The following is a 22,699-nucleotide window of genomic DNA, read 5'->3' on the forward strand; positions in this document are numbered from 1 at the left end:
ACGTTGGCTTCATTTTCTGGGTCTCAAACTTCCTTCTCAGTGCAGAGGATATTTTTCAATATATCTGCCTCCCAACAAATGGCAAGCCTGCCGGGAACCCAAAACAAAACAGGCACGGGGGAAGGGATGGTGTCAAGGGAAAGCCCACTGTCAGCAGAAGAAAGCCCAAGATTTTTCCACATGCGGAGACCTAGCCAAGTTTTTGGAATGTTTCAGACCAGTGCATGAGTCCAGGGATGCCCCCCAAATGCCCAAAGATTGCTGGAGATTCTACCCAAAGCAGCAGGGAAAAGAAACTAAGGTCAGAAAGCAGACATGCTACAGCGGCAGTAACCTACCTGCTACTTTGGGTCCTGACACTGAGTGTGGAAAATGAGCTCTGACTCAGGCAGGAACTAGAAAAAATTAAAGAGGCCCAACAGAAGGACATAAACTATCACCCAGGAAAAGGAAAGCGGGAGTTCCCACTGTGGCACAGCAGGTTGGGGGTGTCTCTGCAGCATCAGGACACAGGTTCAATCCTGGCCCGGCACAGTGGGTTAAAGGATCCCGAGTTGCCACAGCTGCAGTACTGGTCACAACTGTGGCTCAGATCTGATCCCTGACCTGGGAACTCCATATGCCACTGGGTGGTAAAATTAAAAAAAGAAGGGAAAGTGATGGGCCCAGAGCAGGCATGGCTACTACCTTCTACTAGAACTCATTAGCAATAACAAATCCTCTGTTACACAGATTCATACAGATACACATTTATTGGTGTTGTCCACAGAATTCAAGTTATTCCTCGATCTTAAAGATGTCACATTCCACAGGAAGTTTGTGTACAGATAAACATATTATGTACTTCTCTATAAAATTAGTGTTACAGGAGTTCCTGTTTTAGCTCAGCAGTTAATGAACCCAACTAATATCCATGAGGACTCAGGTTCAATCCCTGGCCTTGCTCAGTGGGTTAGCAATCCGGCGTTGCTGTGAGCTGTGGTTTAGGCCGGCAGCTATAGCTCCAATTAGACCCCTAGCCTGGGAACCTCAATATGCCACTGGTGTGGCCCTAAAAAGACAAAAAACAAAAACAAACAAACAAAAAAAGACAAAAAACAAACAAAAAAACCCCCAAACACTTCACATTCCACAGGGAGTTTGTGTACAGATAAATATATTCTTACATATTTTTCTGTAAAGGTTGGTGTTACATGTAAGACACAGTTTTGGTACATCGGTTCTAGCTGAGAATTTTTATCTTCAATTCTGAAACTCATCTGTTTCCTCAGGAAAAAAGAAATTTATCTAAAGCAAACTCGGTATTTGTTTTAAAATGTCATTTATCAAAATATAATATTTTAATCTAATCTTAATTATTTGATGTTAAATGAAGCCGACTCTGCTGAGAAGGCTTCTGTGTTTTTCCCTGAGATTTCTGATTTTACCAAAGGCTTCTGATCATTTAGGATATTGACAGAAGTTTCCTTCCCCAAATAGAGTCTTTGATATACCATGATTGGTTAAATTCTTGTAGATCTGACATTTATTCATAGGGTTTAATCCAACTGGCTAAGCTATGTGCATTTAACCAACAGACTGAAATCTGTAAGAGCTCAAGAGAGTAAACGCTTAATTCTCGCTTAAAAAATAAAATAAAACAAAACAAAAACTGGCAAGGATCTGTTAGTGGAGAATTGTTTCACCCAGTTATTGACTCTGGCTGCTTTTACCTTGTTCTCTATCATATTAAGTACATAGCACCCAAGTCTGCAATGAAAATCTCTCCATTCCAGTATAACACCGGACAGGAAGAATGTAAAGTGACTTATGAAGGCCAGACTTAAATGTAATAGCATCATACTTTGGGACCAGGCCCCACTCAGATGAAAGAAAGATTGGGAAACTAAGACAAGCTATGTGCCTAGTGGAAAATGCACCTGCCTCCATGTGACATGAGTTTCTCTGTTCTGTGTTATCTAAAAAGTATAACTTCCTTTAGAACTTTCCAAATTTATTACATGCAAGGGTTTTCTCTCTGGTGTGCATCCTGGTGTGATGTATTCTAAGAGCTGCCTTACGGATGAAGGTTTTTCCGCATTCGTAACATGCATAGGGTCTCTCCCCGGTGTGAATCCTCAGGTGTACCCCAAGAGTTGAATTCTGGGCAAAAGCTTTCCCACATTCGTTACACTCATAGGGTTTCTCTCCTGTGTGAATTCTCTGGTGCGCACTAAGGTGTGACTTCTGAGAGAAAGTTTTCCCACATTCGTTACATTTGTAGGATTTTACACCTGTGTGAATTCTCTGATGTACTCTGAGGGTTGAATTATGGGCAAAAGGTTTCCCACATATGTTACATGCATAGGGTTTCTCCCCTGTGTGAATTCTCTGATGCACGCTCACATAGGACTTCTGGGAGAAGGCTTTCCCACATTCCTTACATTCGAAGGGTTTCTCCCCTGTGCGAGTCCTCAGATGTGCTTGGAGGTGCGATGTCTTGGAGAAAGTTTTCCCACATTCATTACATTCATAGGGTTTCTCCCCTTTGTGAATTCTCTGGTGTGCCCTGAGGGCTGAATTATCGGCAAAACTTTTCCCACATTCATTACATGCATAAGGTTTCTCCCCTGTGTGAGTTCTCTGATGTGCACAGAGGTGTGTCCTCTGGGAGAAAGTTTTCCTACATTCACTACATTCATAGGGTTTTTCTCCTGTGTGAATTCTTTTATGGACAATGAGGGCTGCTTTGTAGACAAAAGTTTTTCCACATTCATTACATTCATAAGGTTTTTCCCCTTTGTGAATTCTCTCATGTCCACTGAGGTATGATTTCTGGGAGAAGGTTTTCCCACATTCACTACATTCGTAGGGCTTCTCACCTGTGTGAATCCTCTGATGTGTACTGAGGTGTGTCTTCTGGGAAAAAGTCTTTCCACATTCATTACATCTGTAGAGTTTCACCCCAGTGTGAATTTTCTGATGTGCTCTGAGGGTAGAATTATGGGCAAAAGTTTTCTCACAGTCATTACACTCATAGGGTTTCTCACCTGTGTGAATTCTCTGATGTGCTCTGAGGGCTGACTTGTGGGCAAACGCTTTCTCACAATTGTTACACTCATAGGGTTTCTCCCCTGTGTGGATTCTCTGATGTACTCTGAGGGCTGAATTATGGGCAAAAGCTTTCTCACAGTCATTACATTCATAGGGTTTCTCACCTGTGTGAGTCCTCTGATGTGTACTGAGGTGTGTCTTCTGGGAAAAAGTTTTCCCACATTCATTACATTCATAGAGTTTCACTCCAGTATGAATTTTCTGATGTGCTCTGAAGGTTGAATTATGGGCAAAGGTTTTCTCACAGTCGTTACACTCATAGGGTTTCTCCCCCATATAAATTCTCTGATGTCTTCTGAAGGTTGAATTATCAGCAAAAGTTTGCCCACAGTCATTACAATCATAGAGACTGAGCCCTGTATGAGTTCCAGGAGAATGAAAAGAATGTGAATCTGAACAAAAGGATTTCCCATATTCTTCACATTCATGAAGTTTTTCCTCTGGGTGGGTCCCCTTATGATGAATGAGGTGTGCTTTCTGGTAAAAGGAGTTCCTGCATTCAGTAAGTTCAGATGATTTCTCTCCTGTGTCACACTGCTCATGTACACTGAGGGCTGAGTTTTGATGGGAGGATTTCCCATCTTTATCACAATGGTAGAACTGCTCTTCTGTGTGAGATCTCTGATGTATTGTGAGGTCTAATTTCTGGCAGAAGGCATTTGTAAATCCATTATAAATACAGAATTTATCTCTAGTTTGTGTCTTCTGATGTACCATATGGGCTGAGCTCTGGCTCAAGCTTTCTTCACACATACTGCTTTCAAAAGCCCCTTGTCCCATAGCAGTTCTGTGAGGTTGAGTGAAAGGTGAATTCCTACTTAAGTTATTCTCACTTTCATTACATTCATAGTGTGTCAGAGCCATGGGAACTTCACTGTATTCCACAACAGTGGTTTTGTCACAGGATTTACCACATCCATTAAGATCAAAGCATTTCTCCCTTGGGCCAGTTCTTATGCAGTTGAAAGGAGTTGCTTTATCACAGTTTTCCCTAAATTCATTATACTTACAGGATTCTTCTTCTGTTAGCAAACTCTTAGCTGTAACACAGACAGCCTTATCAAGTAAAAGTTTTCCAAATTCATGACATTCAAAAGACTGCTCTAGAGTTTGAAATTGATGATGATCTTCTGCTTTCAAATTTGTATTATATTCGTTAGACTGCTCTCCAGTATGAGTTTTCTCATGCTGAATATCCAGCTGCAACTTTTCACATACATTTATGCAATCACTCTTCTTTCTTGAATAGTTCCCATCACTAATAATTAATTCAGAAACAACTGGCAAATTCATTCTACACGAGTCACATTTAGAGGGCCTTTTTCCTGAAAAATCTGGAGTTATATCAAGATTAAATGGTTTCTTTAGAACTTTCTGCTCTTCTTTACTCAATATTTTGTTATCAATGAATATTACTTGCCACGAATGTTTCTCTTGTTTTTCCTGGTTCTCCTCAATATGGTCATCAACTTTGTAATATCCTAAAATGAGAAAAATTGAAAACAACCTGTGAATCCTACATTTCCTATGGAGAGAGGCTTAACGTCATACGTATTATATTCTATTGTTTCTGGACATGTTTCCAAAAATTCATAATTCACACACACAGACAGGAAGAGAGACTCTCTCTTACTCCTACTCCATGCTGTTAAAAACAAACAAACAAACAAACAAACAAACAAACAGGTATTATTTCCAGTGCTGGCCGAGATGGAGCAACCTCATTTTCCCATCCTCTTACAATTAAAAATTCCGGGACAAAAAAAAAAAGAAAGGCAAACAAATGAAGATGCTAAAAAATGGAATGAAGGTGGACTTTAGGACATAAGGAATGAGATGGCAAAGAATTTCAAGGCTTTTCCTTCTGTATCCTATATATCTTCTATGCAGTACTATAGTGCTGAAAAAGCTTGAAAAACAAAGCCAACAATAGGTGGAGACAATAAGAGCTCCAAGAAGTCTGTTCCTTCTAGCCAAAGGTCTGAGAAAAAGAGACGATCCAATGGAACAAAAAACTTTTGTTTAAAATAATCTTATTTATTTATTACTTATTTATTATTTATTTATTCATTCAGCCATGCCTGTGGCACATGGAAGTTACCAGGCTAGGGATCAAACCGGTGTCACAGTGGTGACCCAAGCTGCTTCTGTGACAACAGTGGATCCTTAGCCCACTGAACCATAAGAGAACTCTCCAAAAAAACCTTTTTGACAATACTCATCCTACTCAACCCAAAAAGAAAAAGGAACCCTTTTCTCTATGGCTCTGCCACAGATATAAAGGATTGACACTCTTTCAAAATTTTCCTCTGTGAGCCAAACCAACAGATCACAGGAAAAATTATGAAGAATCTGAAGAAAGTTCAATTAATGGAACACTACATGAGACGATAACAACAGCTGCCAGTAAAATTCTGCCTACCTACTCTATGGAATCTGCAAGAGCAAGAGTACCAAATCTGTTTTAGGGCATGGGTAGCAATCCATAGCAAGTAGAGGAAGAAAAGAAGAAAATAAGAAGCATATAAATAAGAAAGGAGGCAGGAATACATGGTAGGCCCAATATTAGGGTTAGAAAAGATAAAGGAGCATTTGTAAAAACCACACCCTCAAACCCAAGAACACAGTCTATTTAAAAAAAAAAACAAAAAACAAAAAACAAAACAGCTAAATTCGCATTATTCTCAATGCACATGAAGCATTCATGAAGACAGACCACATGCAGGGCTGTAAGACACATATTCACAAATACAAAAGAACAGAAGTCAAATAAAGTACGATTTCAAGCCACAGAGAAATCATCATACTAGAAACCAGTAACAAAGTTATCTGGAGAAATACAAACTATTTGTAAATTAATACACTTCTAATTAACTCATGGGTCAGAGGAACCTCATAGAAAATTTAAATATTTTACATAAATGAAAACAAAACCATATAGAAACTTGTGGGATGCAGTTAAAGCAGTGAAGAGAAATAAATTTATAGCTTAAAATTTTTATATTAGAAAAGCAAAACCTCCAATCAGTTACCTAAGTTTTTACTTTAAAAAACTAGACAAAGAGAGGTTGAATAAAGAAAGCAAAAGAAAAAACAGTAAAAATTAGAGAAGATAAATTGAAAACAATAGAGAAAAATCAATCAAACCAAAGCTTATGTCTTTGACCACACTTTTTTTTTTTTTTCTTTCGGTCTTTTTTAGGGCCCCACCAGTGGCATATGGAGGTTCCCAGGCTAGGGGTGGAATTGGAGATGTAGCTGCCAGCCTACACTACAGGCACAACAATGCCAGATCCGAGCCACATCTGTGACCTACACCATAGCTCACAGCAACGTAGGATCCTTAACCCACTGAGTGGAGCCAAGGATTAAACCCATGTTCTCCTGGACACTATTTGGGTTTGTTACCACTTTGTCACCATGGGAACACTGACCACACTTTTTTAAATGATAAAAACCAACAGAGGAAAAAGACACTCATTATCAATAATCAGAAAGAAATGCAAAAGAGACTATAACTATTGACACAAAAGACATTATAAAAGAATATTAAGAGAAACTCCAGGCCCATAAATTTCACAATTTATATGAAAGAGACAAATGTCTTGAAAAATTAAATAAAACAGGACAATCCCTGGTGGCGCAGCAGGTTAAGGATAAAGCACTGTCACTGCTGTGGCAGGATTCAATCCCTGGCCCAGGAACTTCCACATGCCACAGGTATAGCCAATTAAAAGAAAAAAGAAAAGAAAAAGAAAACAAAGCAACCAAACTCCCTGGAGAAAAATGAAACAATCCAAATAGATCAGTATTTATTTAAGAAACTGAAAATGTGGTTAAAAAAAAAAAACAAAAAACATGTGGTTCTCCAAAACACCTCCAGGTTAAGACCGTTTTAACTAATGAGTTCCACCAATATTTAAGTAAGAAATAATACCAATTTTATATAATTTCTCCTAGAAAATATAAGATGAGGGTATGTTTCCTAAACATTTTATGAGGTCTATATTATCCTCAAGCAAAACCTAACAAAAACAATTCAAGAATAGAGACTTAGAAGTTTCCTGGTGGCACATCAGGCTAAGGATCCAGTGTGGTTATTACTGTGGCTCTAGTTGCTTGCTGTGGTGCAGGTTCGATCCCTGGCCTGTGAACTTCCACATGCCACAGGTAGAAAAAGACGACGACGAAGAAGAAGAAGAAGAAGAAAGAAACCTAGTGACCAATATACTTCATAAGTGAAAAAATCCTGAAAAAAAAAGTAGCCAGAAGAACACAGCAATATATAAAAATAATAAATCAGAATCAAATGGGACTCATCCCAAGAATGCAAACTGTTGGGATACTTAAAAATTCAATAGGAGTTCCCTGGTGTCTCAGCAGGTTAAGAATCCAGTGTGGTCATTGCTGTGGCATGGGTTCAGTCCCTGGCCTGGGAATTTCCACGTGCCACAGGTGCAATAATAACAACAACAACAAAATCAATAAATATAATCCACTATACTAATCATTTGTGGAATTAAAACCACAAAATCATATGAATTAAGGCAAAAAATTTTCACAAAACTCAAAGGGAATCCAAAAAAAGCCTACAGCTAATATTATACTTAAGAGTGAGAGAGAATGCTTTAACTCTAATATTGGGGAAAAGACAAGGGGGTTTATTCTCAACACATTTATTGAAGCAGTGCAATACGGCAAGAATAAAAATGAAGATACACAGTTAGTCTACACAGACAGTCACATAAAGATCTTCAAAAGAGCTCCTTGAACTAATAAGTTTTGCAAGGCCAAAATACTAAGCCAAGACACAAAATCCAATCATATGCAAACAACTGAAATTTGAAATCAGATAAATAATATGAGTTACCTTAGCACTTACAAAAAAAAAAAAAAAAAAAAAAGGAATTCCCATTGTGGCTCAGTGGTTAATGAATCCAACTAGGAACCATGAGGTTTCGGGTTCAACCCCTGGCCTTGCTCAGAAGGTTAAGGATCCCAAGTTGCTGTGGCTGGGGTTGTAGGTGGCAGATGAGGCTTGGATCCGAGTTGTTGTGGCTGTAGTGTTGGCTGATGGCTACAGCTCTGATTCGACCCCTAGTCTGGGAACCTCCATATGCCACCCTAGAAAAGGCAAAAAGACAAAAAACAAACAAACAAAAAAAAAAGCATATCAGTATGCTGCAAAACACTCATAAAAGAAATCCTAAATAAATGTAGAGGTATATATTGTTTACACATTGGAAGACTTTACTATTAAGATGTTATCATCATTCTTTTTTCCAACTTTCAGCATCTTATGTTTGTTTTATTTATATGTACAAAATATATAAGTAATATTTAACTGTACTTAGTGGATGTAATAGAAAAGAATATATTTACTCCATCTTTCCCCTGGTTAATGGTTTTTTATCTTGTTAATTCTTTTTGTTAAGCAGAGTCATAAACATATTTTCTGTATCATCATATAGAATATTTCTAGTTTTGGTTTAATAATCAGGTTTCAAAGCCACCTGAATGCAATTTTCTTATTTTGATGCATAAGATTGCCTCAGGATTTTTTTCTCCACTGTTCTTTGGGGATAGTACCACCTGTCAAAGACCAACCGTCTACAAAGCATATTTGTTCTTAGGCCTCCTTTTCTGTTTCACTAATTTGTTAAACTATTCCACTCCCAGCTCCAAACTACTTACTACTTAACTACTCTGGGCTTTCCACAAAGCCTTGATATTTGGAAGAGCAAGTATGTTTCACTTTAACACAATCATCATTTAATCCTCTATAGGGAGACTTATTTAATGTCCACAGTATCTATTATTCAATCAGATGTGATATAATCTCCTACTCCTAGTGAATTTTAAGTTCTTAGAACTCCACTATTTTGTGATTTATGATCACTTATATCATACTGTTTGGTGCAATCATTGAAAGGCTTAAAGGTTTTCTTTAAACTGTGCTCTTGAGCTAGACGACCTGCTTTTGAGTTAATGCTTTTATTGCCTAAATTCAAACTTGAATGACAATAGAATATGATATCCTAAATTATTTATTTTTATTTTTTTATTACTCAAATGAATTTATCACATCTGTAGTTGTATAATGATCATAACAAACTGATTTCACAGGATTTCCATCCCACAGCCCAAGCACATCCCCCCACCCCCCAAACTGTCTCCTCCAGAGACCTTAAGTTTTTCAAAGTCTGTGAGGCAGCATCTGTTCTGCAAAGAAGTTTAGTCTGTCCTTTTTTCAGATTCCACATGTCAGTGAAAGCATTGGATGTTGGTGTCTCATTGTATGGCTGACTTCACTTAGCACGGTACTTTCTAGGTACATCCATGTTGCTAAAAATGCCGGTATTTCGTTCTTTGTAGTGGCTGAGTAATATTCCATTGTGTATATGTACCACACCTTCTTGATCCACTGCTCTGTCGATGGACATTTAGGTCGTTTCCATGTTTTGGCTATTGTAAATAGTGCTGCAATGAACACTAGAGTACATGTGTCTTTGCAAGTTGTGGTTTTCTCTGGATAGATGCCCAGGAGTGGGATTGCTGGATCAAATGGTAGTTCTATGTTTAGTTTTCTGAGGAATCTCCATACTGCTTTCCACAGTGGTTGCACCAGTTTACAATCCCACCAATAGTGTAACAGGGTTCCTTTTTCTCCACACCCTTTCCAGCACTTATTGTTTCTAAATTATTTATTTTTATTGACTTAATAACTTTACCATTCCTTTATTACAATCTTTGTAAGATATTTATTGAGGGATATCATTTTTAGCCAATCAGTATGAATCAATCACTAACATTTAGTGACTGGGAGATATTCCTGATCTAAATTATGTCAGTCTTTATGTTATGCTGTCTATTAAATGGCTTCACAAAATAAAATTTCAATAAACACACAAAGTAATTTCATTTTTTAACCTGGGGAATTATTTTGAAATTATAACTTTTAAAATTCCTCGGATTGTTTATGAGTTTAGACAAAGGTCAATAAGCACATGAAAACAAAGACGCTTGACAGCATTAGTGATCAGGGAAATCGTTATGGACAATTTGTTCAGTATGTTGCGGCCCTAACGCCCAATGTAACTGTATTTGGAGACAAGGACTCTAGGGAGGTAATTAAGGTTAAACGAGTTCATAAGGGTGGGGTCCTCATTCTATAGGACTGCTGTCCTTATAAGAAGAGGAAGAAATGGGAGTTCCCATTGTAGCTCAGCAGAAATGAATCTGACTAGCATCCATGAGGACACAGGTTCAATCCCTGGCCTTGCTCAGTGGGTGAAGGATGTGGCACTGCTGTGAGCTGTGGTGTAGGTTGCAGACGTGGCTCAGATCCTGCATTGCTGTAGCTGTGGTGTAGGCCAGCTGGTACAGCTCTGATCTGCCCCCTAACCTGAGAACCTCCATATGCCATGGGTGCGGCCCTAAAAAGACAAAAAAAAAAAAGAAAGAAGAAGAAGAGGAAGAAACATGAGGTCTCTCTGTCTCCATGAAGGCGCAGCGGAAAACCCACGCGAAGACACGGTGAGAAGGAGGGCATCTGCAACCCTGGTGGCACCCTGATCTTCTCTTTCCAGTCTCCAGAACTGTGAAAAATATACTTCTGTTTTTTTGGGGTTTTTTTTTTTTTTGCCCCAACCAGTTATACTCTGAATGTTCTCTTCTTTTCCCTGATCAAGTTCTTGAGTTCTTGAGTTTCATTTACAGTTGGCATGCAGATCACTTCTTCTTTTTTTTTTTTTTTTTTGTGTGTGTGTGTGTGAGTGTGTGTGTGTGTGTGTGTTTTTTTAGGGCTGCACCCACAGCATTATAGAAGTTCCCAGGCTAAGGGTCGAATCAGAGCTGTAGCCACCAGCCTACGCGAGAGCCACAGCAACACAGGATCTGAGCTGCATCTGCAACCTACACCACAGCTCATGGCAATGCCGGATCCTTAATCCACTAAGCGAGGCCAGGGATTGAACCCAAAACCTTATGGTTCCCAGTTGGATTCGTGAACCACTGAGCCACGATTGGGAACTCCCTATTTCTGCTGTTTAAGCTGGTATTTTGTTAGGCCAGCCCAGCGGATTAGTCCAGAATTGTAAATCAAAACCTTAATGATATACCACTTCATAGGATGGCTAGAATTAAAAAGCCAGAAAGTTAGATAGTAAGTGTTAGTGAAGATGTGGAGAAATCAGAACCCTCACATGCTGTCAATGAGGAATGCAAAACATCACAGCCACTTGGGAAAAGTCTGGCAGTCCTTCAGACAGAGTTACCATATAACCCAACAATTCTACTCCTAGGTATAAACTCAAGAGAAAGAAAAGTATACGTCCATGCAAACATTTGTTAATGAACATTTGTATCAGCATTGCTCAACAGGCAAAGGATAGAATCGCCATGTCCACTGCCTGCTGAATGGACAAACAAGTGCGGTATATCCAGACTATGAAATATTATTTAGTGATGAAAAAGAGTAAAGTACTGATACATGATACAATATGAACCTTGCAAGGCTAAGTGGAAAAAAAAAAACTGATCACAAAAAGACCATATAATGTGTGATTCCATTTATGTGAACTGTACAGAATTAAAAAATCTATAGAGACAGAAAGTAGATTAGTAGCTGCTAGCACGGAAGGAGACAGGGGATAGGCAGGTGACAGCTGAAGGTTATGGGGTTTCCTTTTGAGGTGAAGAAAACTGACTGGTGATATTTACATACATCTAGGAATCTATTAAAAACCAGTAAATTGTACAGTTTTTTCTCTGGCTGCACCTGCAGCATGAGGAAGTTCCTGGGCCAGGGATGGAGCCTGCGCCACAGCAGCAACCCAAGCCACTGCAGTGTGACAACACTGGATCCTTAACCCGCTATGCCACAAGGGAACTCCAAGTGAATTGTACACTTTAAATGGGTGAATTGTATGACATATGAATTACCTCAAAGAGCTATTTAAAAGGAAAAAAACAAAAACAAAAAAAAAACTTTCAGAAGTGTTCCCTTCTAGGGTCTAACTACCCCAGGTATTTTCTTGGCTCAGTGCTCACTCACCTGGGATGCTCTGGTTTAGGAATTCTTCCTCAGAGGACCAGGGCTCTTCACCTTGCTCCAGCTTGAAGATCACCTGGGGTTTGGTAATGCAACACCCTGCAAAAGTACCAACTGAAGCTATACATACACCAGATGTAGGCTTTTTAGTTTCTGAAGGTGGAGCAAAATGAATGCACTCATTTCAAGTTTTCCATGGAAAGTAATGACACATTGTTTATTTCTCTAAGGGTTTCAGCTACCTTAGACTTCTTAATCAAAAGCCTGAATAACATCAATCTCTATAAAGGGTCCCTGTGGGGTTTTTTTGGTTCGTTTGGGGTTTGGGGGCCCATGCCTAAAGCATGTGGAAATTCCTGGACCAGGGATCACACCTGGACCACAGCAGTGACACAACACGGGATCCTTAACCAGCTGCGCTACAAGAGAACTCCTTTTTTGCGGCAGGGCAGGGGGGGTCTATGTGTTTTGAAAATTGTTTACAAAAGGAAATATTCCAGAAGGAGCCACGAGGCAAGGTCTGCTCACCCAAGGAGACGAGGTGGCTGTAGTTCTCCAGCATCACAGCTCTGTACAGGCTTCTCTGAGCAGGGCCTACAAACCGCCACTCATCCTGGGTGAACTCCACAGTCACATCTTCAAATGACAGTGATCCCTGTGACGATAAATTCTGTTCAGAATTGGGTAACAAAGAAAATGCCTTTAAGGACTACTGCTTTTCCTGTTGACTTTTTCGGCTTTAAATCAAATCATAATAAAGATGGCTTTTTTTTTTTTTTTTTTGGTCTCTTTAGGGCCGCACTTGTGGCCTCAGGAAGTTCCCAAGCTAGGGGTTGAATCAGAGCTACAGCCACTGGCCTAAGACACAAAGACACAGGCACAGCAATGCCAGATCTGAGCTGTGTCTGGGACCTACACCACAGCCCATGGCAAAGCCAGATCCTTAATAACCCACTGAGTGAGGCCAGGGATTGAAATCGTGTCCTCAAGGATACTAGTCAGGTTTTGTTACTGCTGAGCCACAACAGGAACTCCCAAGGATGCCTATTTTTCACTTAATTTGCCTTTAACTCTATCCAGTTAAAAAGATTTTTAACTGACTATAGTTCATTTTTATCTATTTAGGTTTTTATGTATTATATATTTTACATATTTAGGTTTTAGATATTATATAGTTTATATATTTAGGTTTTTATTTTAAAAATTTCAATATAAAGAGACTTCTTACAATGCTTTTTCAATATCCCATGGGATTATCCTGGGTATTCTAGAAAATTCTAGACTGTTCAAGCCCTCCTTGGACACCCTCACCATAAATAATGGGAGACGCGTCAGAGATACACATAAACTGTGGAGATATTGTACAGATTTGAACTTAAGGTATAGAACACATGGAGTGCAAAGGACAACTTACCAAGGGCAGGTACGAAAGAACACTAACCAACACTGAAGTGACAGATGTAGGAATATAACCGGAGAGCAGAAGCAGCAACCAATCTGATACTACTTTCTTGTGCAGCTACCCATCTAGCAGTATAAGCAGCTTCTCGAATGCTGCTACCGAACAATGACATTTGGGAAAGAGGGAAAACAGTGTGTTAGAAGTTTAATGAGACAGATCTGTTCAGGCGGCTACTGAAGGTCTGTGGAACATAAAACCTGAACTGTTCCTTTAATGAGGATACACTTGGTTTCAGAACACAGAAGGGAGGTCTAGGGTGAAACAAGCTTTAAGGATTTACTAGCAATTTATAAGGTAACTGAAGTTACCAGAGGTGATCAGTCACCACTTGAGCACACACAGATTGAGGAAAGAAAAGTAGAAAAAAATAGCACCGGAGGAATCATGAATATTAAGGAGGCTGGCAGAAAAAAGTAGAGGCCAAAAAGCCAACGAAGTTTTCTGAAGAGTAATAACAAAAAATCATGAAGGTGGAGTCTTAGAAACTGAGAAAAGAGAAAGTTTTCACAGCAAAAGAGGGTAGGAGGAGGGACAATTGCAGAGTTGCTATTTCAATGGGTATAAAGTTTCAGTTATACAAAATCATTAAGTTCTAGAAACATGCTGTACAGTGTTGTGCTTATAGATAACAATACTGTAATGTACACAAAAAATGTATCAAGAGGTATTCTCAACACAATAAAATAGAAAGAAATGGGAGTTCCCGCTGTGGCCCAGTGGGTTAAGGACCTGCTGTTGCCACAGCTGTGCCATAGGTTACATCTGAGGCTTGGATTCAATCCCTGGCCCAGGAACTTCCATATGGCAATGGATGCAGCAGAAAGTGAAAAAAAAAAAAAAATAGAAAGAAATGGAACTGGATTAAGAGATAAGAGGACAGAAATCACCTTTCCCCAGTGTTATTTATTCAACTGTTTATTCATTCATGTCTTTAGTCTTAACTGAGTAAATACCTCCTCTGTGTGAAGCTAAATGGTAGGAGCTGGTAACTAAAATAAATGAATAAAAGAAAAGCAACACTTCTCATAAAATTTACTTTAATCCAAAAGAAAAAATAAAAAAAAATTAAAAAAAGACAACTATATTTCTCAAAACAAAAAAATTAATGAGAAAAGTGTCACTGTTTTCATTTTTGCCAACTTCTTTAATATCTGGCTTAATAAAAAGCAACTGAATTTTTAAAAAAAGTAAGGTAAAAAGTGACATGAGTGAAAATGATGAGGTAGCGATCCAAGAAAATTTTCTCCTCCATAATAAGCAATGAAAAAATAGCAAAAATTGTAGAAGTAACTAAAGGCAATCTATGGAACATTTATACAAGAAGAAAAAAAAAGACTGAAGCACACTAAGAAAAGTGACATTGTGTCCTTTTAACTTAGCCTGTTTCTATTCCTCTTGTGCAACAGTTTAAGAACCAACAATCTGCAATTACAGTTAAAATCAGCAACCACTGATGCAGCAGAACTAGGCTGGAGTACTATCAAAGCCTCACTTTGGAGTTCCCAGTGTAGCACAGTGGGTTAAGAACCTGACTAGTATCCATGAGGATGCGGATTCAATCCCTGGCCTCACTTAGTGGGTTAAAGATCTGGCATTGCCACAAGCTGTGGTACAGGTCACAGATGCAGCTCAGATCCCACATTGCTGTGGCTATGGTGTAGGCCAGAAGCAGCAGCTATGATTTGACCCCTAGCCCAGGAACTTCCATATGCCATGGGTACGGCCCTAAAAAAAAAAAAAGCCTCACTTCAAGAAAACTCACTTGGTCTGTTTGGTTTTTTTTGTCCTTTTGCCTTTTCTAGAGCCGCTCCCACAGCATATGAGGTTCCCAGGCTAGGGGTTAATTGGAGCTACAGCTGCGACCTAGGCCAGAGCCACAGCAACGCAGGATCCAAGCCGCGTCTGCAACCTACACCACAGCTCACAGCAACACTGGATCCTTAACCCAGTGAGCAAGGACAGGGATCGATCCCGCAACCTCATGGTTCCTAGTCGGATTCGTTAACCACTGAGCCATGACAGGAACTCCTCATTTGGTATGTTTGGAGGCTCCCTGAAAGACTCTACTCACAAGGATGTCTTTATTTGAGCTAACTCAGAGCTCTCATAGTGTGAAAAGCCTCAGCCTCAGTGGCACTGGTCAAAAACATTTAAAGGCATTTGTTTAACTTTGTGGCTACCTGAGGCAAACAATGGCCTAACCAAAAAGCTTAAAAGGAAAAGCTGGGGAATGAGTTACCATAAGGTTCTGAAGACTCCCATATATTTCTGAGAATCAGAAGGCCACACACATGCACAGGTTCTAAGTATGCTCTGGAAAGATATAAAACCTTGGGTTCTCTAAGTGACCTTGAGGTTTGGTGTAAGAAGGAAGTGAAGGCTAATGCAAAGTTGTAAATTGCCTATCTGACCATTGAAAGAATGCCCTGACATGCACAAAGCCCCTTAGCAAAGACTGGGAGACTTCCTGGTTCCAGAATTTAACGAAATTTCTGTAAAGACTTCCCAAGAACAGATGACAAGAAATACAGGCTCTATAGAATTAACTCAGAAAAGTCACTAAACAAATAAATTTCAACAATGACTACTATGGAGGGGAGAAATTAGGATTCCCTAAGTTGCTGCATTATTCTATTTAAAATGTCCAGTTATAAGACAATAAGAAAGTAAGACATCTATGCAGGAAAAAGTGTGTAAGCAATAGAAACTGCTCCTGAGGAAGCAGATGCTGGACTCCCAGCAATGACTTTAAATCAGCTATTTTAAATACAGCCAAGGACCTGGAGAAATGTCTAAGGACCAAAGGAAAGTATAACAATATTTCACTATATAAAGAATCTCAATAAAGAGATGAACATGATTTTTAAAAAAAGAAGTAAATAGCTCGAGTTGAAAAGTACAAAGACTGAAAACAAAACTTTCACTAGAGGGGTTCAACAACAGATTTAAACAGGTGGAAGAAAGTATGAAAGAGCTGGATAATATGCCCACTGAAATTACACAACATGAGAAACAATAAAGACAAAAAATAAACTATGGGGTAACATTAAGTTTACAAATATATGCATAGGAGTTCCTGTATGGCTCAGTGGAAATGAATCTGACTAGTATCCATGAGAATGCAGGTTCTATTCCTGGCCTCGCTCAGTGAGTTAAGGATATGACATTGCTGTGAGCTATGGTGTAGGTCGAAGATGTGGCTTGGATCCTGTGTTGCTATGGCTGTGGTGTAAGCAGGCACTGTAGCTCGATTCAACCCCTAGCCTGGGAACCTCCATATGCATCTGGTGTAGCCCCAAAAAGACAAGAAACAAAACAAAACAAAACCCAAATATATGCATACTGAGAGTCCCAGACATAGGAGAAAAAACATCTGAAAGAATATTTGAAACAATATTGGCCAAGAAATTTGCAAATCTCATGGAAAACAAAATCTACACATCCAAGAAACTCAACAAACCTCAGGTAGTATAAACCCAGAGCAAGCGATCCGCATCGGGACAACAGCAATCAAACTGTCAAAAAGACGAGGAGCCAAGACTGAAAAGCACAATGAATGAAACTAAAACACACACTCCAACCACGCACAAAAATAAACTCAGAAGGCTTAAAGACTTTAAACATAAGCTCAGGACACCATAAAACTCCTGAAGAGAACATAGGCAAAACATCCTCTGACATAAGCTGTACAAATGTTTCCTTAGGTCGGTCTCCCAAGGCAATAGAGATAAAAACAATAAATAAACAAATAGGACCTAATCAAACTTCCAAGCTATTGCACACAGCAAGGGAAACCATAAAAAAAAAATTTTTTTAATTTAAAAAAAAAAGACCAACAACATCAACAAAAAGACAACCTAGAATGGGAGAAAACAGTTGCAAATGAGGCAACCGACAAACAACAAAAAACAAATAACCTAACTGAAAAATGGGGAGATCTCAAAAAACATTTCTCCAAAGAAGACATAGGATGGCAGTGGCACAATAAAAAAAAAAAAAAAAAAAAAAAAAAAAAAAAAAAAAAAAAAAAAAAAAAAAAAAAAAAAAAAAAAAAAATGGATGGCCAGTAGGCACATGAAAAAATGCTCCAAATCACTAATTATGAGAGAAATGCAAGTCAAAACCATAATGACGCACCACCTCACACCACTCAGAATGGCCAACATGAATAAGTCTACAAATAACATGCTAGAGAGGATATGGAAAAAAGAGAGTCCTCCTACACTGTCGGTGGGACTGTAAATTGGTACAACCACTACGGAAAACAGTATGAAGGTTCTTCAGAAAACTAAATACAGAACTATCATATGATCCAGCAATACCCCTCCTAGGCATATAACCAGACAAAACTATAATTCAAAGAGATACATGCATCCTGATATTCACAGCACTATTCAGAATAGCCAAGGCATAGAAGGAACCTAAATGTCCATCAACATACGAATGGATTAAGAAAATGTGGCACAGTGGAACGAATCTGACTAGGAACCATGAGGTTGTGCGTTCGATCCCTGGCCTCATTCAGTGGGTTAAGGATCCGGTGTTGCCATGAGCTGTGGTATAGGTTGCAGATGAGGCTCAGATCCCACGTTGCTGTGGCTCTGGCGCAGGCTGGTGGCTACAGCTCCAATTAGACTCCTAGCCTGGGAACCTCCATATGCCACAAAAGCGGCCTAGAAAAAGGCAAAAAGACAAAAAAAAAAAAAAAAACCCTCAGAAATAAATTTGGAACTCCAATTAGCTAAATTTGTAGTATCAGAGGGTCTGCTAATATACACGCCACTTTTGCTCCCCTATTCATCTGTACATTTGATCCTTGAACAATTAAAGCATTAGGGGTGCCCACCCTCTGCACAGTTGAAAATCTTCATTTAACTTAGTCTCTGAATACACACTTTCTCTGTATCTGTAGTTCCACATTCTGAGATTCAACCAACTACAAATAAAGGAGTACTTAGTATTTGAGTGTAGCAATGCAGTATTTACTTTTTTTTTAAATCCATGTACAACTGGACATTCAACCTCATGTTGTTCAAGGGTTAATGGTATTTTTATATCTTCTCTGAATGCATCTGATCTATTTCTACTCTTCCATGTTAATGCACAGACACTTAAGCCCTTATAGAATACACTGCAAAACAAACAGGTTACTAAAAACTCAACTCACCTGAGCTATGTTCATTTTCTACTGCTCCTGGAAAAATGTAAAGACCTGTGAAGGTTCAGCTGGGGAGGAGAAAAGAGAAATGGATCATGAGAAACCCGATCTGTCTTACAACTCCTATTTACATCTGCCTAACAATCTCATAACACCAGCTAGAGAAAAGCTTCCTGTAGAACATTCCTTTTGACATGCTTGAGACGGAACAGGAAGGACCACACAAAGGCAGCACCACCTGACATGTGCATCTCTGATACGATTATGTTGACCTTAACCTTGAATTTTCAAAGTCAGGTAAACTGCTTTTTATCAATGAATCAACAATTTATGTTCCCCTCTAATAATAAATCCCATAATAAAAAGCAACAACAAAAATAAAACAAAAGAGGATGGGTTAAACAAACTCAGGTACATGGGAGGTGACATCCTCCACCTTCATTAAAAGTAATGTTGTCAGGAAACTACTCAGGCTGGATTGTTAATCAAGTTCTTGAGTTTATGCCTTGAGTTAGAGCTGAAATAAAGATGGGATGCTTATGCAAGAAATATATTTTTAATCATTTGTTTTAAAATGGCTGCAATTTCTGGAGTTCCTGTTGTGGCTCAGCAGTAAAGAACCCAATTAGTATCCATGAGGATACTAGTTGGTCTTGCTCAGTGGATTAAGGACCCAGCCTTGGCCAAAAGCTGTGGCGTAGGTCACAGATGCAGGTCACAGATGCAGCTCAGATCCTGTGTTGCTCAGGCCATCTCATAGGCGGCAGCTGCAGCTCCAATTCACCCCTAGCCTGGGAACTTCCATATGCCTCAGGTGCAGGCCTAAAAAGACTGAAGGAAAAAAAAAAAAAAAAAAAAAGATTGCACTTTCTAAGAAAAGATATCTTGATAACATGTTTATAGTACTAGCTGTGGAAATAAACATCACTGTGCTTGGTTCTGCCCTACAGAACCCAGTGACTCTACAAAAAATCATTCATTTGAGACCCAGTATTCTGGGGCTTCCAAGGGTCCAATATAGAAAACCCTTCTTCTACTGTCATTTTATTATTCTCTATGTCAGAAACAGAAAAAAACTCCTCTACATCCATATCCATCGTCAAACATGGCATCTGGTTATGCTCATGGAGTGAGAGCAGCTCAAAATGTGGAAAGAGTGAGGGGGAAATGAAGAAAATTGGGTGCTATTCAGGATTTCATCAGTTCTGCCTTCTTAAACCCTCCTTGGATATCAGGTCCTTACCAGCCATCCTGTAAATGTCTTTTCCTGTGCCACCTGACGCCCATCCCTCGCAATCTCTGGTTACCACCTTCTCAAAGTTGGTCCACAGTGTCCACTGTCACAGTCTGTGATGGTCCAGCTGTGACAACATCACAAAGTCTGACTCATGCTACATTGGGATCAAGAACAGCTTCTGGTGGAGCAACTTACAACCTGTTCCTTTCTAGAACTTTCTGCCTGTGCTCTGAAGCTGTGATGAGGTGTGTGTCAGAAGAGCTGTTCTTCAAAGTAGCAGTTGTTCTTGAGACTCCCTCTTCCTGCCTTAAAAGAGCTACTTTGCTCCAGAGGGGCCAGAGAAACAAATTCACTTTATTTGAAACCTTCATCTAACACTCCAAATTTGACGTTTGGGGAATTCACAAGAAATGTACTGACCAGTATGTTGCCATTAGCTGCATTGGACTTCTACACCTGAAGTGTAGATTAGTGGCCCAGGTCAAAATAATATTTTGGCTGTACTGAATTAAATATATTAGTGAAATTAACCTCACCTTTTCTTCTTTTTACTGTGGCTACTAAAAAATTTTTAATTAATTTTGCTTTATCTTTCTATTGGCCAGCACTGCATTAGATGATCAGACTGTGTTTTGAAAATCGAGATGGCCTGGCCGTTTCACTACAGCTCTGTCCAGGAGCTCTGGAGAGAATCCACAAACCCCAGTATATATTTCCCACATGGCAAGATTCTGTCAGCATGCATTTTACAATCATGTCTCTGGAATTTGGGGACAGGCTGCCATGATCTCCAAAGGTTGCAATTCTGAGTCGGGGCAGGGAGGATATTAGGAAGAGCAAGAGATACAAAGAAAAATCTATTCGTATTTGCATCCTACTTCTCACCCTCCAGCTTGTGTCCCGGGATATATCATTCCGCCCACATGAAATTACTTTCACTTTAAAAAAAAAAAATGGCATGTTTATAAAGACAAGCAGACCTGCTATGAGGGTTAAGGGAAATACCAAAGGGAAAAAAGTCTTATGATAGAAGCTTACACAGTGATGATTACAATCACTTGACAAAATGTTTTGCAGAAGACACCTTTTTTAATTCTCAGAAAAACTGCACATGTTCATGGTGAACGTTATAAGGTGCATTCTTCTCCTGTTGCTTGCGATCCTTGCACCGGGCCGGCACCAAATACATCTCCTCGGGACAAGGCTTCGGCCCTACCTGCGCCCTTGGAGCAGGCGGGGCAGGACCTGCCCGGACTAGGGGTCTGGGAGAGGGACTGGCCCGCCCGGAGGGTCCCGGGATTTCCTGCTCCGGTTCCCCGGACACAAGCTACCTGACCTAGCAGGACCCCACGCCGCGTAGAGCCAGATCCCGGGGCTCTCACCTCCGGATAGCAGCCTCGGCTCCAGCACCGACCCCAAATGGCCGAGATCTCTTTTTCAGTCCCAGGAGGCGGAGGGGAGTAGGAGGGGCTCGATGTTCCCATGCGCAGAATGAGCTCCGAGGACCCTTTCCCGGAGTGCTGAGCGGCGGGCGGGCAATATTCAAGACTACATTTCCCATAAATCCTTGAGACCGTAGGAGGTAAAGTTAGAAAGCTAGAAGTCTTGAAGTTGGACCTGATCGCTGGCGACTCTTCTCAGGAATGGGTTCAGACTTAAAAGTTATGATATAACATATTGCAAAGTATTTTTTTCCATCAGATCTTGGTTGGAAAAAAATAACAGAGCCAGAGACAGCAATTTGGGAAACACGAATATGGACTAGATTTAAGAATTACTAAGGAAAATTACCATTATTTTGGATAGTGCCATAATATTCGGACGATATAGGAAATTGATCTTATTTTTTAAAGCTACATACTGAAATATTTGCAGTTATGAAATCATGTATTTATAATTTACTTTTTTTTTTTCCATTTTTAGGGTCGCATCTGTGGCACATGTAAGTTCCCAGGCTAGGGTCTAATCAGCCGCCCATGCACAGCCAGGCGGGAGGTGGGCGGCATCTGCCACCTATGCAGCTCTCAGGGCAACACTGAGCGAATCCAGGGATGGAGCCCACATCCTCGTGGATACTAGTCCGTGTTCTTAACCTGCTGAGTCACAATAGGAACTCCGGTGGAATTTACTTTTTAAAAATTAAGCAGAACAGTTTGAGGAAGCAAATATGGCAGTAGGTTAAGAATTGTTAAGTCGTGTAATAGGTGTATATGATGCTTGTTTTACTATTTCTGTTTTTCCGAATGTTTGAATTTCTTTTTAACATTCAGGAGAAGACGTGCAGGTGGGGGTGGGGAGGTGGTGGAGGAGGGTTAGGGAGGGTTTATGGCCACTCAAGAAGTGTTCCTTTTAAAACACAGCTGCCAAGAGAAGTGAAGGTACAACTGTTATGAATTCCACTGTGAAATAGAAAAAAACTACAAGATGGAAGCAGTATTACATAAAAGGGTAAATTTTGTGAACAGGAGAGGGAGAGGGAGGGAGTAAGCTAGCTATTCAAAATTACACAAGTAATACTTGAAAATACATACAACCCCGAATAAGGAAAGTGTTATCAATTTATAACTGTGATCAATTACTAACCTGGCTTGTATGGTGGAGATTATGTTCAGCTTTATAACACTCCCAATCTATCACCCAAAAGTGGGTGTATCATTTTGCATTCTCACCAGCAATGAATGAAAGTTCTCTTGCTCC

General features: G+C 39.7%; 1 protein-coding gene across 2 annotated transcripts; it reads right to left on the reverse strand.

The window, feature by feature from the left end:
- ZNF658 (zinc finger protein 658) lies at positions 736–21,881 on the reverse strand. 2 transcript variants are annotated; one of them, XM_021064707.1, is made up of 5 exons: positions 21,385–21,881; positions 18,775–18,833; positions 12,674–12,815; positions 12,149–12,244; positions 736–4,574 (listed from the first exon to the last, which is right to left on the reverse strand). In XM_021064707.1, the coding sequence occupies exons 2-5, from the start codon at positions 18,787–18,789 to the stop codon at positions 1,978–1,980; spliced, it is 2,850 nt and encodes a 949-aa protein (XP_020920366.1). In that variant the 5' UTR covers positions 18,790–18,833; positions 21,385–21,881; the 3' UTR covers positions 736–1,977. The 2 variants fall into 2 exon arrangements, with proteins under 2 accessions (XP_020920366.1, XP_020920367.1); XM_021064708.1 differs by having other exon boundaries at positions 12,674–12,800; positions 21,385–21,574.

This window comes from Sus scrofa, chromosome 10 (genome assembly GCF_000003025.6).
Source record: "Sus scrofa isolate TJ Tabasco breed Duroc chromosome 10, Sscrofa11.1, whole genome shotgun sequence".
Lineage (NCBI taxonomy): Eukaryota > Metazoa > Chordata > Mammalia > Artiodactyla > Suidae > Sus > Sus scrofa.

Excerpts from the sequence above, each read along its gene's own strand:
- ZNF658 (XM_021064707.1), bottom strand. Across the intron at positions 12,245-12,673 it reads CAGCCACCTCGTCTCCTTGG|GGTGTTGCATTACCAAACCC; the intron begins GTGAGCAGACCT and ends GTACTTTTGCAG. Across the intron at positions 4,575-12,148 it reads CCTAAACCAGAGCATCCCAG|GATATTACAAAGTTGATGAC; the intron begins GTGAGTGAGCAC and ends TTCTCATTTTAG.